Source organism: Chlorella variabilis, assembly GCF_000147415.1.
Source record: "Chlorella variabilis unplaced genomic scaffold CHLNCscaffold_10, whole genome shotgun sequence".
In the NCBI taxonomy this organism is placed as follows: Eukaryota; Viridiplantae; Chlorophyta; class Trebouxiophyceae; order Chlorellales; family Chlorellaceae; genus Chlorella; species Chlorella variabilis.
In genome coordinates, this window is record NW_005435078.1 from 754835 (window position 1) to 770817 (window position 15983).

Below are 15983 nucleotides of genomic sequence, written 5' to 3' on the forward strand. Positions count from 1 at the left end.
CGTCAGCTTGGAGTCGCTGCAGAGCAGGGACGAGCGGGAGGCGACATGGGTAAAGACGGTGGGGAGTAAGGGAGGGAGAGGGGAGGTACAGGAGAGGAGGTGGGGGTACGGGGGAAGCCGGCGGGGAGGTGGTGGGCGACGCGGCATGAGAGCGGCAGAGGGAGGGGCGCGGGCACCTCTCGCTACCCAACTGCCCCGCCCCTCCCCCCCTGCCCTCCCAGCACCTCTGCTTCAACCGCGGCGCGGCACCAGCCCTCGCTGCCACCAAGCAGAGGCCCCAAGCCCCGCCGCGCCACGCACCGGTAGGGCACGTGCGGGCGGGCGTCGCGCCCTTTCGGGTCGGTCAGCGCGGCGATGACGTTGCCAAGGGCGCTCAGGCTTTGGTTGATCTTCTTGCTCTCCTCCAGCCGCTTGCCGGTGGCCCCCGTCACGTGCACCCGCTCGCTGCCAGCCAGATCCACCAGGTTCAGCTTGCCCACCTTGACGCTCTGCCGCGCCTCGCCGCGGGCCGAGGAGGAGCCGCCGCGCGGCGCGCCTGCACCACACCCGCAGCGCGCCGCAGCGCGGCATCCAGGTGAGAGCGGGCAAGGCGGGCAGGTGGTGGGCGGCGGCGGCTCGTCCAGGCCGGGCAGGGCAGGCATGCGGCTGCTCCGCACGCACCAGCCCCTGCGGCCTGCCAAGCCGAGCTGCCTCCCTGCCACACACCAACACATCCACCCCCCGGAGCCGCCCGCGCACCCGGCGCCATGCCGCCATACTGCTCGCCGCCGCCGCCCTGGCCGCCGGCGGCCGCCTCCACGAGCGTCGACTTCTCCACGATTAGCATGAAGATCGCATGGGAGCGGGAGGAGATTTCGTTGAGCTTGGTGGCGCCCGTGGCGCGCGCCGCCGCACCCCTCTCCATGAGAGCATACACCTCTGCAATTGGTTTGGCGACGAGGCAGGCCAGCAGGGGCATGGGCCGGGCGTGCGAGCGGCGCGCTGCCCCTCTGCGGCCGCTACGGTTATGAGGGGAGGGGAGGTGCAAGGCGCGGCGCCGGACGCAGGTGCCGCCGCTGCCACAGCAACCTCCACCCACCCACGCACCACCAGCATGTGCAGCACCACACACACACGCTGCGGCACAGGCACGAGGAACCAGACCCAGCCCCAGGCCTGCACACCTGCCGGCGAGCGCACCACCCACTCCGACAGCCCCTCCACGTGCACCCCCCGCCGCCGGTCCTCCCGCACCACCAGGTTGATGCTCTCCGGCTTGAGCAGGTCGGAGATGACCTGTGTGTAGGGGAGGGGCAGGGGTGCGCGAGTGGGCGTGGGTGTGATGTGTGGGCATGCACATTGGGTGTAGCGGTGGTGGTGGTGGATGTGGGTTTGCTTTGGGAAGGGGGCGAGGGGACGTGGTTCCGGGCCTGCCCGCAGCCCGGGAGCCGGGCAGGCGCAGCAGCTGCACACGCGGCAGCTGCTGTGCAGGGTGGCCCCGCTGCTCTGCGCTGGCAGCAACGCGCCCAGGGCCAGCCGCCGCACCTCATTGTAGATCTGCAGGCAGGAGGGGCAAGAGAGTCGGTCATCATCAGCAGCCTTGCAACGGTAAGGAGGGCTGGTTCCCTGATGCACCCCAGCCAAGCGCTTGCACGGCGCTTCCACAGCGCCCAGCTGCTCGAGGCCCCTGCTGCCCTGGTCGCAGCCGGAACCCCCATTCCACAGGCACCCCCTGCCCTGCCCGCCTGCTCCGGCGCCCCCAGCGCAGCCCCCGGAGCAACCCACGACACTGCGTGCCCCGGCGCGCCTGCAGGTACGAGGCGCGGACCAGGAACTTGCAGCGCTCGCCCGTGTCGCGCTGGATGTAGGCAAACACGTCCTCGATCGCCCGCGGGATGATGCCGGCGCTGTGGGACGCGCCGCCCAGCGCGCTGGGCGCCCGCTCGCCTTCCATCGTGTACGTCTTGCCCGTGCCTGTCTGGCCGTAGGCGACGATGGAGGCGTTGTATCCCTGCGGTGGCGTGGGAGGGAGGCAGCGACGGCGGGGGTGGCAGCGGCAGGGGCAGGGGCGGGGTGGGTGCAGGGTGCACGAGTCGGCGGGGCGCTGGACAGGCATGGCTGGCGGAAGGGCTGCCTGGCGCCGCTGCTCGGCGCCAGGAGGCTGGTTAGGCCGGCGCTGAGGCTGCGCGCGGAGGGAGGCGCTGCTGCAGGCCGGGCGTGGCCGGGCACGCCGGTGCCTGTCAATGCCGGCCGGCGCCCAGAGCTGCAGCTGTGCCGCCGCCGTGGCGCACCTGCAGCACGTTTTGCACGGCGCTGCGCGCCGACTGCATGTACACATCCTCCTGGGTGCTGTCGGGCCCGTACACGGCATCAAACCCAAAGCGGTAGCTGTTGTACACCTGCAACAGCGAGGTGTGTGTGCATGTGGGTGCGTGTGGGGCGAGGCAGCGGCGGACGGCAGCGCGCGCTCTCGACGCAGCATCGGATTCATGGCGGCAGGTTGCTGGGTGGCGCAGTCGCTCAATCAGCCGGCCAGCCAGCCTCACAATGCCGTTCTCCACGCCATTGTTGCTGAGCGCGGCCAGGTTCTCCGACAGCGTCACGACGTGGCGGGAGGGGTCAACCAGCACAGCATTCTCGAATGGCCGGAAGCCGTTGAGCTCCCGCGGGAGCGGCGGCCGGATGCGCACCACCACCTGGGAGGGAGGCAAGGGGCAGGGTGCAGGGAGGCGAGTGGAGGAGCCGGGAGAGCAGGCGGCGGCGCCCACCCTACTGCCAACCGCAGCGCTCTGCCCAGTGCAGGGCGGCCCCACCTTGACGGCATCCTCCTCCTCCACCCCCGGCGGAGCGGCCTCGGGCTCCCGGTCCACATTGGCCAGCCCTTCGTCCTGCTCTGAGACAGAGGCCTCCGGGTGGGCCTCCTCAGCCCAGCCGGCGCCTGGAAAGGCGGGCATAGAGGGGCTCAACCGAGCCACCTAATGTCACGGACCCCTCCAGTCCAGCCAGAAGCCAGTTTTGAGACAGCGGGAAACGCCAGGTGCCGAGTGAGGTGCGGCGAAGACGTGCACCAGGCCCCACAGACCCCAGGAACGCTTCAGATCGCTCCTATTCCTGTATGAACTTCATTTTCATGCAACACAGCATGCAAGCCACAGCACAGGTGGCGGCTGCCAGGATGATCCCCGGCGCGTTCACCGCGTCCACCGCCTTTGTCGCACCTCTGCCGCGTCCCTCAGCTGCGCTGGGCCCTTCCTGAGAGCCGCCTGCCTTGTATGGCTCCTTCGCCATGACCGCGTTGCTCCGCCTGCCGCTGCCAGCTGAGAAGGTGGTGGTGCTCCACCAGCTGCCCGACGATCTGTGCTCCGGCGAGGCCTTCTCTGACCACGTGAAGACCACCGGCCCTTGACCGGCGGGCGACGGGATGGCGCACATCGCCGGCTACCTCTATGCTGGCGCCGCCGCGTCAGACAGCGGCAGCGGCCCGCTGTTCCTCTGCGAAGGCAGGGCCACCTCGGCCCTGGAAGCCTCCAGCCGCGTGGCCGCGCTGGCGGCCGGCCTGACGCAGCTCCTGGGGATGCAGGTGCGGGCGGGGAGCGGGCGGGTGCTCAGGCCAGCTGGCGGTCTGCCATCAATCGCACTGCAGCAGCACCCACCACCCACCGACAGCCCGGGTCTTTACTACGCACTGCAGCATCTCTGAGCTGCCTTGCCTTGGCCCTCCTATCCAGCCGTACTGCCCGTTGACCGCTGCCGCGGACGTGCCCTGTCAGCTGCCAACCGCCCAACCGCCTCCCCGCGTGTTCCCCCCTGCACCAAACCCGCAGGCCGGCGACCGCGTGTGCACGGCGGCGCTGGCCACCGACCGCCACCTGGAGGCCCTGCTGGCAGCCACCGCCGGCGGCGCCGTGGCCGCGCCGCTCAACTGGCGCTGGGGCGGCGGCGAGGCGGCGGCCGCGGCGGCGCTGGTCGGCGCCCGCCTGCTGCTGGCGGACGCAGGCTGCCTGCGCTTTGCGCTGGCCGCGGCCGTGGCCGCCGCCCCGGGCGCCATCGACACTCTGGTGCTGCTGGGGCCTCCGGCCGACTACCGGCAGGAAGAGCTGGAGGCAGCGCCGCCCGGCCTCACCCTGGCCTTTGCTGAGGCGCTCATGGCCGCCTGCCCCGACGCCAGCCTGGCGCTGCGCAGCGCCCCGGGCAACGCCGCCCTCGTCGTCTTCACGTCAGGTGCGGTGCACGCGCCGGGCGTGCGCTGGGTGCGCAGCTGCGCATGCGCAGGTCGCAGGGTGGGGGCGGCGGGCGGCTGGTGGCAAGTGGCCGCGCCGTGGCCCTGCCACGCGGCCAGCGCTGCTCCTGCTGCTGCTGCCGTGGTGGTGCCGTTATGGTGCCAGCCCTGGCCTCCCACAAGGCAGCCCGCCCCCATCTCACCACCCCGTCCCCGCCCGGCGCCCCCTGCAGGCACCACGGGCAAGCCCAAGGGTGTCACGCTCAGCCACGCTGCGCTGCACGCGCAGTGCATGGCCAAGCTGCTGGCGGTGAGGAGCGGGAGGAGCGGTGGTGGTGTGTCGTGGCATCCCAGGCGCAACGCCGGCCCATCCTGCCGGCGTGGCCGGGCTGGCGGGAGCCATCTCCTGCACGGCCCTGCCATTCCATCGCCGCACACGCTGCTACCTTCCCATTTCCGCGCCCCTTTGTGCGGTGCGGCAACGGCGGCCGGCCGGCCCGTCCCTCCCTGACGCTCGCTCCTGTGCCCTGCCCCGACCCCGTTTCACGGCGCAGTGTGGCTACTCGTCTTCCGACGTCTACCTGCACGCCGCGCCGCTGTTCCATATCGGCGGCCTGTCCTCCGCGCTGGCCATGCTGGCCGCGGGCGCCCGCCACGCTTTCCTGCCGCGCTTCGACGGCGCCGCGCTGCTGGGCGCCATCCGCGGCCACCACGCCACCTCCTTCATCGCGGGTAGGCTGTGAAGTGCTGGCTGGCTGGCTGGCTGGCTGGGGAGGGGCGAGGAGGGAAGGGGAGGGCGCCTGCTTGCGCGCCGTGCGGCTGCTCGGGGCTCCTGTCCCCGGCTGCCCGCCGTGTGCGCAGCTTGCTTGCAGCTGCTGCGGCAGAGGGGTGCCGCTCGCCTGCCCATCACCGCCTCCCTGCCCACCAACAGCACCGTTTTGACTGCTCCATCTCGTCCCGCCCTCCCTTTCCCCATCCCTCCCTCCCCATCCCTCCGCCTCCCTCTCCTTCGCTCCCCTCCCCTCCCTGCCCCTCCCTCCCTCCTCCCCATCCCTCCCTGCAGTGCCCACCATGGTCGCCGACCTGCTGACCGCGGCCGCAGAGGCGGGCGTGGCCTCCCTGCCGGCGGTGCGCCGCGTGCTGGTGGGTGGCGGCGGGCTGTCGCCGGCGCTGCGGGACGGCCTGGCGGCGCTGTGCCCCGCGGCCACGCTGCATGCCGCCTATGGCATGACCGAGGGAGCCTCCTCCCTGACCTTCCACACACTCTGGAGCCCCGAGGCGGGCGCGGGCGCGCCTGGTAGCAGCGGCGGCGCCCCCGCCGCCCAGCCCGGCGCGCGGGGCCCACCTGGCGGCGTGTTTGTGGGCCGGCCGCCGCCGGGCATCGAGCTGGCCGTCTATCAGCCTCCCGGCGGCGGCGGCGGCGGCGGCGGGAGCGGCGGCGGCGGCGGCATCCGGTTTGCAGGGGAGGGCGAGGTGGTGACTCGCGGGTCGCACGTGATGTTGGGATATTGGGACGACGAGGACGCGACAGCTGCCGCGCAGCTGCCGGGCGGCTGGCTGCGCACCGGCGACCTCGGCTGCCTGCGCCAGGGTGAGCTCACGCACCCGCCGTTGGGCTGGCATGCCGCTGCCGGCCCTGCCCTGCTGCCTGCCCTCGCTGCTGCCTGCTTCTCTTCTTGCCCACCTGCTTCTCGCAAGCCTGTGCCGTCCCGCCTGACGTGTGCTTTCTTCTAATCTGTGCCTCGTTGCAGGCCAGCTGTGGCTGATGGGGCGGGCCAAAGATATGATCAAGTCTGGCGGGGAGAATGTGCATGCCTGGGAGGTGGAGCGGGCACTGGCCAGCCACCCGGCGGTGGCGGCTGCTGCCGTGGTTGGCGCCGCCGACTGGCGCCTGGGCGAGGCGGTGGCGGCGGCGGTGGTGCTGCGCCCCGGCTGGCGTTGGCGCGGCGAGCGCTGCCAGCTGCTGCTGGCGTCGGCGGCGCGGCGGCGGCAGCAGCAGCAGGCGGGGCGCGCAGCGCTGGCGGCGGCCGCCGCCTCCGTCGCCCCGACCGGCGCCCGCGGCGGCGCTGGCGCCGGCGGGCTGGCGGGCTGTGGCCTGGACGGCGGCACGGAGGAGGATGGCGAGGGGGAGCAGCAGGCAGCTGGCGGCATGGGGTTTGAGCAAGACCTTCGCAGCATGCTGCTGCAGCGGTCGCCCTCCCGCCCAGGCTCCGCCCAGAGCACCCACGGCGCCGATGGCGGCCTCCTCATGGCTGCACCTCTGCCGCCGTGTGAGGCGGCAGCAGCGCGGCAGCCAGGCGCCGGTGATCAGCAGAAGAACAAGAGGCGGGAGGCCCTGCAGCTGCTGATGGGGGTGGCCGCGGGGCTGGAGCGCGCGGCAGCGGCTGGCGCGAGCGCCCGTGCCGGTGGCAGCGCCGGCGACCCGGCGGGGGCGGAGGAGGCGGTGGTGGATGGGCGCGCCCTGCAGCAGCACTGCCGCGCGGCGGGGCTGGCCGGCTTCAAGCTGCCCCGCGTCTTTCTGCTGTGCGATGCCGCGGCGGCGGCGGCCACCCCCGGGCGCGCCTCCAGCCCTAGCAGCGGCGGCGTCGTGCTGCCCGTCAACTCAACAGGAAAGGTGGTCAAGCACCTGCTGCGGCAGCAGGTGCAGCTGCACATGCAGGCAGCCGTGAAGGCCGCCGCCGCTGCGCCGGGCGGCAGCGCACGCTCGCGCCTGTGAGCAACCAATCCAACAAACGATGCGCCGTGCACGCATGCATGCACCAGACAAATAGAGCGGCCAGACCCGATTTTGTTCGCCCAGCCCTTTTTTTTCTCCCTCCTTCTCTCTTTGCCTGTCAGTCCGTTCTGCGAATGCAAAATTGTGCACCCCCGCATTTTCTCAGCCTGCCTGCCTGCTCTTCGTCCTTTCGCTCAACCTGCTGTAACATTCACCCGGCTGTAACAGCGGCCGGTGTGTGTGTGTGAGTGGTGGAGCCCTGCGCCATCAGGGCTCATCCCCAGCCTCATCGCCCCCACCCCCGCCAGCCGCTCCCGTCTCATACCTGCACAACAGCGCCCCGCCCATGCACTCAGTACCGGCAGGTTGTTGGCAGCGCAGGGTACCAGCAGCTGAAAGCGTGCCTGCTCAGCATGGCAGCTCAGCCAGCCACTCACGGGTCCACATGCTCGTTTGCCAGGTACAGCCCAGCCTTGCCCCCCGTGGCAAAGTGGGCTGTCTCGGCGCTGCAGCAGGCAGGGGCAGCGCAGCCAGGGCAGCCTGGGCTGAGGACACGGCGGCAGGGAGAGGAGGCAAGGTCACAGCAGCGGGTGCCAGCTGGCAGCGCGCCGCACCTGGCGCCGGCGCCCTGCGCCCCGGTGTTGCCCAGCCCGGCGCTGTAGCCCGTGTCGGCGCCGGCCTGGATGCCAGTGGCGTGCGCCTTGCCTCCATACCCGGCAGCATCTGCACAGCCGCTCGGCAGCCAGTCACAAGGTCATGACAGAAATGGTGAGCGGTGGTTCCCTATCCCTCCCCAAGCGTGGGTGCTGCTCGGTCTGGCTCACCGTGGCGGCTGTGCCCGCTGCCTGCCTGCAGCCTACCAAGCGGTCTCACCTGGGGTGGCATGCCCAAACCCGCTGGCCCCCGTTATCCCTGTCTCCTCCTGCTCCCTGCCGCCGCCATAGCGGCTGCCAGAGTAATCGCCTGCACGGCCCGCAACGCCGCTGGCGCCGCCATAGCCTGCGCGGCAGGGCATGGGGGGTAGGGTTGGGAGAGTCCTCTGGCTTGGCAGGCAGACTCCGGCTGGTGACTCAAGCTGCTGAGGCAGCTGCATACTGGCGGCATGCCCCTCCTGCCTCACCTGTGTCCCCCATGGCAGCGCCGCCTCCTGCCGCCCCGCCCAGGCCGGCGATGCCTACAAGATGTGCAGGCTGGCACACTTTCTTGCTGGGTTTCCAGGCCTTCAGTCCCCATCAGCGCATGCGTGTGGTGGCTGGGCTGCGCGGCCTTGCCTGTGCCTCCCACGTCGCTGCCTGTGATGCCGCCCATGGACTGAGGCATGGGCCCGCCGCCAGACCCAGCCATCGTCACACCCCCTGCAGCGCAGAACCAGGGAAGGCGGATCGGCAGGCATCGAGCAGGTGGCACGCGCATGCCGAGGCATCAGGTCTGTGGCTTTCCTGGCTCACTGCCGCTGCGCTGGGCAGTGCCGTCCGTGACAGAGGGGCGGTCGTACGGCCTGCACCACACACGTGTCAAATATCCAGTCGGCCATTGAGCCGAGTGGGACTGGCGGCAGGCGGCGGCAGCCGGGCGCTGGGCCTGCTCCGCTGGCTGCGCCTCCCTGGTGCTGCTCCTCCACCGAACGCGGCCCTGGGGTGGCATGAGAACGCACCCCTTGAAGCCCTCCTGGCCGCCCACTTGGGAGCCAGACTCAGTGGTGCCCGTCTTGTGCATGGTGCAGAGCCAGGATAGTGTGCAGCTGCACGGGTGCTGTAAGTGTTCCAAGGTTGCCGCCACGATGGCGCCCCGCCAGGATGGCGCCCCGTCAGACAGCTTGCTGATCAGCCGTTAGCGCTCGCGCAGGCTCGCAGATCAGTTGTGCAATCACAGCAACACTCGAGGCAATGTCAGCGGTAGCAGCAGCGACCAGCCCAGCGGTGAGGGCTCGCTGCACCACACAGAGACCGCAGCGGCGCGCAGCCATCTGCAGAGTGCAGCACTATGTCCGCAGCGCACTGGTAGTGCGCGCCTCGCAGCAGCAGGAGGTAGTAGGTACCGGCGGCGACGCCGGCGGCGCGGCGGCCAGGGGCCCTGCCGCAGGCGATGCCGCCGCCGCCAAGTACCTGTCCCTGCTGCCGCCCTTCTTCTCCCGCCCCACCCAGCTGGAGGAGAAGTTTGGGGCGGGCCTGTGGGGCCTGGCACAGCCCTTCAATCTCTTGGGGATCGACATACGGCTGCGCATGACGGCGGCGCGCCTCCCTGACGGCTCCTTGCTGCTGATCAGCCCCGTGGCGCCCACAGCCGAGCTGCTGGGCCACGTGGCCGCCCTGGGAGGCGCCGTGAGGCACATCATCGTGCCCAGCTCGTCGCCAGAGCACTGGTGAGAGCGGGAGTGCGGCGGTGTGGCGGGGGAACTCAACTGCCTCACCGTGGGAAGGGAGGGCGCACGTGTCCACCCGCCGACCGCAGCACGCCTTGCCGTTGCTGCCTGCGGCGCTCCGCTCCCACCCTTTGGCACCTCTTTGCCCTCCCCGACCTGCCACCCTCCCGCCTGCATGCGCAGGATGTTTGCCCCGGCGCTGTCCAAGGCGTTCCCCGAGGCCTCCGTGTGGGTTCCTCCTGGCTTCCTGGAGGGCAGGGGCCTCCCCATTCCTTTCTTCCAGCAGATCATCGGCAGCATGCGGTCATGCTGCAGGGTGCTGGGTGCGCGGCGCGCCTGCCGGGGCCAGGTGCCGGGCGGGCGCGGCAAACCGAGGGCTGCGCCGCCGTTGGCCACGACACATCCCTCTCGGCTCGGGCGCTGTGCACCTCGCCTGGACCTGTCTCCAACCGTCACGTGTCCCTTCCCCTCTTCCGTACAGGCATGGACCTGCTGCCCCCAGAGCTGCAGGGGCAGGTGGAGAGCGAGCTGCTGGCGGCGCCTTTCTTCCTGGAGCTGGCCGTGGTACTGCCGCAGTACAGGGTGCTGCTGCTGTCGGACACGGGTGGGGCACCCGCAGAGGGCTGGGGGAGCGGGCGAGCATGCACATGTTGTGCAGGACTGTGGGCATCCTTGGGTCAGCACTCTGCTCTGGTTCCGGCTCTCGCCCTGTGCAAGTGTTATCACAACCACCCGCCTGACGCACCCTTGCGTGGCGGCGCCCGTGCTGTGCCCTGCCCCCCAGGCTTCTGTATGTCGGCGGAGGAGTATGGCGGCATCAGCCCGGCAAACATCAGCGCTGCACGCGGCGTGGGGGTGTGGGACCGGCTGGGGCCCATCACCAAGCAGGTGTTTGAAGGCTCCCCCAAGGTCAGTCGTCCTGCTGCTGCACCGGTACCGCCTTGCCTGCTGTGTCTGGGACCTGGTAGTTGCTGTGGCAGCGCCTGCCTCTGTCCCCGGCCCCGCCGCCACGCCGGCATCCCGCTGCCGCCCTCTGCCGCCCTGCATCTGCAGGAGGGGCGGGCCTGGGTAGAGGCGGTGCTTGCGAGGGAGGACTGGGATACCGTGATCCCGGGCCACGCCACGGCGCCCATCCTGGATGGAAAGCGCGCATTCAAGGACTGCTATGACTTCCTGTACTAGAGCCAAACTGCAAAAGGGGTGGCGGTGGGTTGGCAGGCACGGCCTTTCGCGGCCCCCGCCACGCCCACGCTTGTGTTTTTGTTGCGCTGCTGTAGTTTTATTATTTGATTGATGCCCGCTCTCCAGACCCCAAAGAACTGCCTTAGCTCGGTCGCCGCTTTGTCTCTAGCTGCACCACATGGCCAATGCGCCACACCCGCCGCGCCCTGTGCGCCCTCGCCTCTCAGGTATTGTTCCTTGTTTGCGAAGTCTTACACATGTTAAATCAATCTGTCAAATTTTTCATGTTCATTGGAGGTTTGGAGTGGCATGGCTGCCAAGTTGTGAAGCGGGGAGTATTGCTGCTGCGCTCGTCTGTTGCCAACCCTCCTGCCCACTTCCCATGTTGAGCGTCAATCCAACCACATTGGCTGTTCAGGCTGGCACCTTAACCATCAAGAACTGCACGCCTCGTTGACCTTCAGGCATCGCACTCCCACTCATCCTCGTAGTGCTCCTCCTCAGGCCCCGGCCGCCACGCCTCCTCCTGCTTTGCCTGCTGCTTCACATCCCGCTTTGCTTCCCGCTTTGCCTCCTTCTTTCCAGCAGGACGCTGCCGTGCTGGCTGCCGCTTCTTGTTTGTGGCGACACGTTGCTGCTGCTCTCCCTGCGCAGGCACTGGCTTCCGCTCCTGCTGCTGAGCTGGCTGCTGCCGCTGCTGCCGCCCCTGCAGCTGCAGCAGCTGCCCCGCAGCCAGCGGGGCCGCAGGCAGTGCCGGAAGCGGCGCCTGCTCTGGGTGCTGCGCCTCCCAGATGTGCTGCAGCTCGAGCAGCATGGAGCGGGGCACCTGTGGGTTGCCCAGAATGAACTGCAAGGAGCAGGAGGCAGGAGGCAGGCACATTGAACACATCTACATGTGTGGGGGCACTCCACACTGTGGGTGTATAAGAACACACGCGACAGGCAGGCGGGGCAGCTTCAACGATCCGAGCAAGGTTTGGAGAACAGGCGGGGGCCATGCAGCGCCTGCCCACCTGCCAGTTGCGTTGCGCCGCCACCCAGCGCGGCGTCCATGGCGCGCTGCCGCCGCTCCTGGGCCGCATCTGCAGCCGCGGTTGCCACGTTTCTGCAAGAGGCGGGCACACGGCCATGGCGGGCATTCGAGAAGCAGAGGATGTGCCCGCGTGTACGCTCGCCAGCTGCGCGGACGCATCGGAAGGCGGCGCCCGATGCACAGCTGTGCTGGCTGGCTGCAGAACGGAAAGGGCAAAATCGCCCACCCGCGGTGCTCGCCGCTGCCGCCTTCCCCGTCCCCGGTGCCTGCGCCTGCAGCTGCCCACGCCAGGGCTTCAAGAAACTGGGGCTGGGCGGGGCCGGTCAGCAGGAATGCGCTCTTCTCCAGGGAAGCTGCTGCGCTGTCCAGGGGCAGGCCAGACTCGGGATAGCTGCATGGAGGGAGGGAAGGAGGTGAGCGGGCACTCACGCACGTCAGCCAGCTCCACAGCCTGCCGGCAGCCTCAGACCGACTCCCGGGGTGGCCAGCCCAAGGCTTCAGCCAAGCAACTGGGGCTGCCGGTTGTTTGCCCTTAGCTGATGTCACACCCCGGCCCGCACACCCTTGGTCAAAGTGGCGGAAGGCGCCCGGCTGCGCCAGCAGCAGCTCCAAGCGGCTGGCGGCGTGGCCCCGCTCCAGCAGCAGGCGGCGCAGGGCGGCCAGGCGCCGGGCGCTGCGGGTCAGGCAAGAGGCCAGTAGGAATTCAAGTGGCCAATCAGTTCCCTTGCAAGCTGCCCACAGCACCTTATGCCGCAGGAGGCACCGAGCCAGCGACAAGAGAAGGAGCTGCCACACAGTGCGCCCCCAGGCCCACCCACCCACCCACCTGGCTTCGGCCTGCGGGCCTGAGGAGCCGCCTGCCGCGGGGGTGCGCTTCCTCTGCAGCGCCTCCCAGGAGCCATAGGTGGCCAGCGCCAGTCGCTTCACGTCAGCCAGCAGGTATGCCTGCAGGGATCCGTCCGGAGGCTTGGGCAACAGCGGGTAGGGGCCGCGGCAGGGGGGCAGCTAGGCAGGCAGGCGGCCATCCCAGAATCGCTGGCGCTGCCGCACTGCTGCCGCAAACCAGTTTCTGGGGCTCTGCCGATCTGCAGGAATGCCACGCCGGCAGGAGGCTTGTGTTCAGCAGCATCCATCAGTACAGCACTGGACCCACCCTGGCATGGGAGCTTCCCGACTGCTGCAGCACGAAGGGCAGCTCCTCCAGGTGGTGGGGATCCAGCTCAAACACCTCCTGCACGGCAGCACAGCAGGCACAGCACAGCTCGGCACAGCATCTCACGGCATCTCATGCCTCATATGAGTCAGTGACCTCAGCACAGCATGGCACAGCGGCACATGATGCATGAATGAACAGTCGGCGCGTGTGCCCCGTGTCTCACGCACGCACCTTGGCTTTCTTCTGGCCGATGCGCTGCAGGCCCCAGGCCGACAGCTCACGCCGGGTGGCCGCCGACACCAGGCAGTGCCGCGGCGGGCGGCCCGCCTCGTCCCGCTCAGAATCATGGACCTGCAGGGGACAGGCACGCAGGGCTGGCGCTGGCACTTGCTGTGGTCCCATGCGTGGGTGCTCACCCAGCATCCACACACACACACACAGCACGGTTTAAGAGCAAAGGCAGGCGCTGCAGGAATCCCTGCCATGGCCTACAAATGTCGACGCCATTGGCCCACCCATTACATTGTATGTGGCATACAGCCGGCTGCCGCACCTGCTCCTGCAGGCGCTCCCACCGCTCCGCCTTGGTCTTGCCGGTGAAGGGCAGGCCCCAGTCCCTCAGCGCCTCCTGAAGCTCCCAGATGGTCGAGCTGGCGGTGACGTGCCGCGACGGCTGCTGGCCTGCATGGGCAGCCATCGGCGGTGGGGTACGACGTTGCGCTGTCCTCCTCAGTGCTGCCGGAAGCTAGAAACAGAAGCGAGGCGAGGCGTGGGTTGCGCCAGCGGGCTGCCGCCTGACTGGTGGGGCCGCATTGTCGGCCCCGAAAGCGGCAAGCGAGCGTCACCAAGGTGCGGGCTGAGGTGGCAGAACAGCGTGTGGGCCAGCTGGGTGGTGCCCTTGGACCCGGTCAGTGCCAGCGATGCCGCCAGCCTCAAGATGTCGCGGCGGTCAAACAGCGGCGACTGCGGAGGGTGCACGAGGGGTGCAGGCAGGGGCGGGTTGAGACGGCGGCGGTGGCGGCGGCTGCCGCGGCTGTAGTAGCCCGCTCCAACCGCGGTGTGCAACCCCCTGGAGCAAGCTCCCCACCTCGGACTCCACGATCGACTGTGCAATCCGGTCGGTGAGCGGCTTTGGGAGGGTTACCAGAGAGGGCGCTGCAGAGCGGGCGGGCTGGCGCTGGCGCTGGCGTGCCCTCCTCATCCTCTCCCTAGCTCTGCTGTAGCAAAGCAACGACATCGTGCCCCCTGGATGCCATTCAAGGTTGATCTTTCCAGCCTGTCCATGTGGCTTCTTGTCAATCCTCACTCCGAAGTTTGATCCAAGAGAGCCACAGGGCAGCGAGGCTGGAGGTTCCTCTGGGCAGCCGAGGGAACCTCAACTGTTTGGCAGAGACGTCACGTCGACACGGTGTCGACAGACAGGTGGAGCGAGGACGTCGTTTCTGAGGGATTGCAGTAAGCGTGGCGGCAGCCAAGAGCTGCAGGTGCGGTGGAGGCTCAAACCCGGCACTGGCAGCAAGGGCCAACTAGCTTCACCGCCGGGCTATCGATGCCTCCGCACCTTCTGCATCCAGCTGTCTGTGGAGAGCAGGTCTCCGCCAAACTTCACAGCATCTTCCTGGATGATCGCGGGGCCTGCCAAGCCAGGTGATGTGCGTCGCATGCTGGCTATGGGTCAAGTGTGGGCGAGGTTCTCTGCTCCTGTCGCTGGCAGCTGACCGGGCAGCTGCGAGAGCTCAAGCCACGTGAGCAATGTCAGCATCATTTGCACAGCTCGCTCCTAGCACAGTCTGGCTGCATGTAACAGATGACAGCAGGCCGACATGCTCAAAGCAAGAGTGGACACTCCTGCTGCTGCGATGGTGCCTCCTCGCCTCCCTGGCACCAGTCGCCTGGCTCTGCGCAGCTGTTTGCGACACCGCCGTGCCAATCCCAGCAGCAACTGCTCACTGCAACTCCTCCTGCGCACCCCCACTGCCCGCCTCCTGCTGCTGCTGCTGCCCGCCGGCACCACTCGCCTCCTGCTGCCTCTCGCGGGAGCGGTCTTCGATGCCAGCAAAGATATGCGACCACTGGATCTGGGAGCTCCTCAGGCCCTCCCAAGACTTAAACCGCTCCAGGGCCTTGCGCTTGATGTCTGACAGGCGGTACATCTGCAGGACAGCCGTGCGGGCACAAGAGGCAGTCCCAGCAGGAAGCACCACGAGCTCAGCTGCTTTCTTCAGCCCGCCGCATGCCAACCCAGCGCATGCCCGGCGGCCAGCTGCCATCCAGCTCCGCGCCCCAGCCAAGCTGGCAGCCCGCCGCAATGCAGCGAGCTGCAGGCACGCGCCTTGGCTTCGAAGCCGCCCTTTCTCTCTATGCGATAGTCCAGCCCCTCCAGGTTGCTCTTGGTCTGCTCGAAAATGTCCTGCAGCGGTACACGTGGAGCAGCTTTGGAGGGGCAGCGAAGGGCGGAGAGATTGGGCAGCCGCAGTGAGCCAGGGAGACGGCCGGCCTTTCCGCCATGCTGCTGCTGCCGGGTGACTGTGACACTGGCGCTGCACTGCCGAGTGGCTCGGGCTGGGGGGCCTTTACTCAAGTGCTGGACAGCCCACCCGCCCACCTTGGCCTTGGAGGCGCTGATGCGCTGCCAGCGCCAGCTGGTCAGCTCCGAGCGCGTGGCCGCCGACACCAGGCAGTGCCGCGGCGGGCGGCCCTGGAAATCGCGCCTGGAATCCTGGATCTGCACCACGCGCATGCGCAAGCTTGTCAAGCGGGGAAGCAGGTGCAGCAGCGCTCTTACAGCACTGCTGATACGGCCACCCGTATGCTGCCGCGCCGCCGCCGAGCGGCTGCGCTGGCGTGCTGCCTTTCCGCAGCAGCTCACCTGCTCCTGGATGCGCTCCCACAGCTCCTGCTTCTTCTTGGCCGTGCTGGGCAGGCCCCACTGCTTGCTTGTGTGGGCTTAAAGTCTGGTAAAGCAAGAACTAGCTTGCAACATAGACTCCCCGCCGAAACGGGACGGGAACCGGGCGAAAGCAGAGAAAGCAATAAAACAGGGGTGGAGCAAGGCGACATGCAACGCAAGCAGCTGACAGGGCACGCATCGAAACGTGTGTATGACTGGCAAAGTGGCATGGCGCATTGGGGAGAAACGCAACGGTACGGGAGCATGGGCTGGCCAAACGGCAGTGCGGAACGCTAGGTCACTAGAAAAGCAGGGAAAGGCGCACTATGTATGCAATGAGGGCAGCCCCGGCTCGGGGCCGTTGAGAAAGCAGTGGGCGGGAGGGGGGAGGCCCCGGTGTGGGCGGGCCCCATCGAGGGGGGATGGGGCGCGCAAGCGGCCAGAAG

The 15983-nt window shown here is 68.9% G+C and overlaps 4 protein-coding genes across 4 annotated transcripts in view; 2 read left to right on the forward strand and 2 right to left on the reverse strand.

The window, feature by feature from the left end:
- CHLNCDRAFT_133904 (hypothetical protein) overlaps positions 1 to 3267 on the reverse strand; it is a gene marked incomplete at both ends in the record, with an annotated part of 5931 nt that extends 2664 nt beyond the window's left edge. Inside the window, 9 exons of the mRNA XM_005847713.1 lie at positions 225 to 535; positions 739 to 918; positions 1164 to 1275; positions 1453 to 1536; positions 1808 to 1990; positions 2271 to 2378; positions 2526 to 2675; positions 2793 to 2917; positions 3138 to 3267. Of these exons, the coding sequence (XP_005847775.1) occupies positions 225 to 535; positions 739 to 918; positions 1164 to 1275; positions 1453 to 1536; positions 1808 to 1990; positions 2271 to 2378; positions 2526 to 2675; positions 2793 to 2917; positions 3138 to 3267 (1383 nt within the window). The remainder of the gene's footprint in view (positions 1 to 224; positions 536 to 738; positions 919 to 1163; positions 1276 to 1452; positions 1537 to 1807; positions 1991 to 2270; positions 2379 to 2525; positions 2676 to 2792; positions 2918 to 3137) is intronic.
- A 133-nt stretch (positions 3268 to 3400) lies between these two features.
- CHLNCDRAFT_133905 (hypothetical protein) lies at positions 3401 to 6914 on the forward strand (the record flags this gene model as incomplete). The annotated part of the gene is made up of 6 exons (XM_005847545.1): positions 3401 to 3559; positions 3804 to 4200; positions 4432 to 4508; positions 4753 to 4930; positions 5262 to 5789; positions 5950 to 6914. The coding sequence occupies 6 exons, from the start codon at positions 3401 to 3403 to the stop codon at positions 6912 to 6914; spliced, it is 2304 nt and encodes a 767-aa protein (XP_005847607.1).
- Positions 6915 to 7347: 433 nt separating this feature from the next.
- On the reverse strand, positions 7348 to 8630 carry CHLNCDRAFT_133906 (hypothetical protein; the record flags this gene model as incomplete). The annotated part of the gene is made up of 6 exons (XM_005847714.1): positions 7348 to 7420; positions 7529 to 7637; positions 7788 to 7913; positions 8114 to 8269; positions 8363 to 8412; positions 8569 to 8630. The coding sequence occupies 6 exons, from the start codon at positions 8628 to 8630 to the stop codon at positions 7348 to 7350; spliced, it is 576 nt and encodes a 191-aa protein (XP_005847776.1).
- A 170-nt stretch (positions 8631 to 8800) lies between these two features.
- Positions 8801 to 10458, forward strand: CHLNCDRAFT_133907 (hypothetical protein; the record flags this gene model as incomplete). The annotated part of the gene is made up of 5 exons (XM_005847546.1): positions 8801 to 9276; positions 9460 to 9599; positions 9758 to 9880; positions 10061 to 10185; positions 10330 to 10458. 5 exons carry the CDS (start codon positions 8801 to 8803, stop codon positions 10456 to 10458), a joined length of 993 nt encoding a protein of 330 aa, XP_005847608.1.
- Positions 10459 to 15983: the final 5525 nt, after the last annotated feature.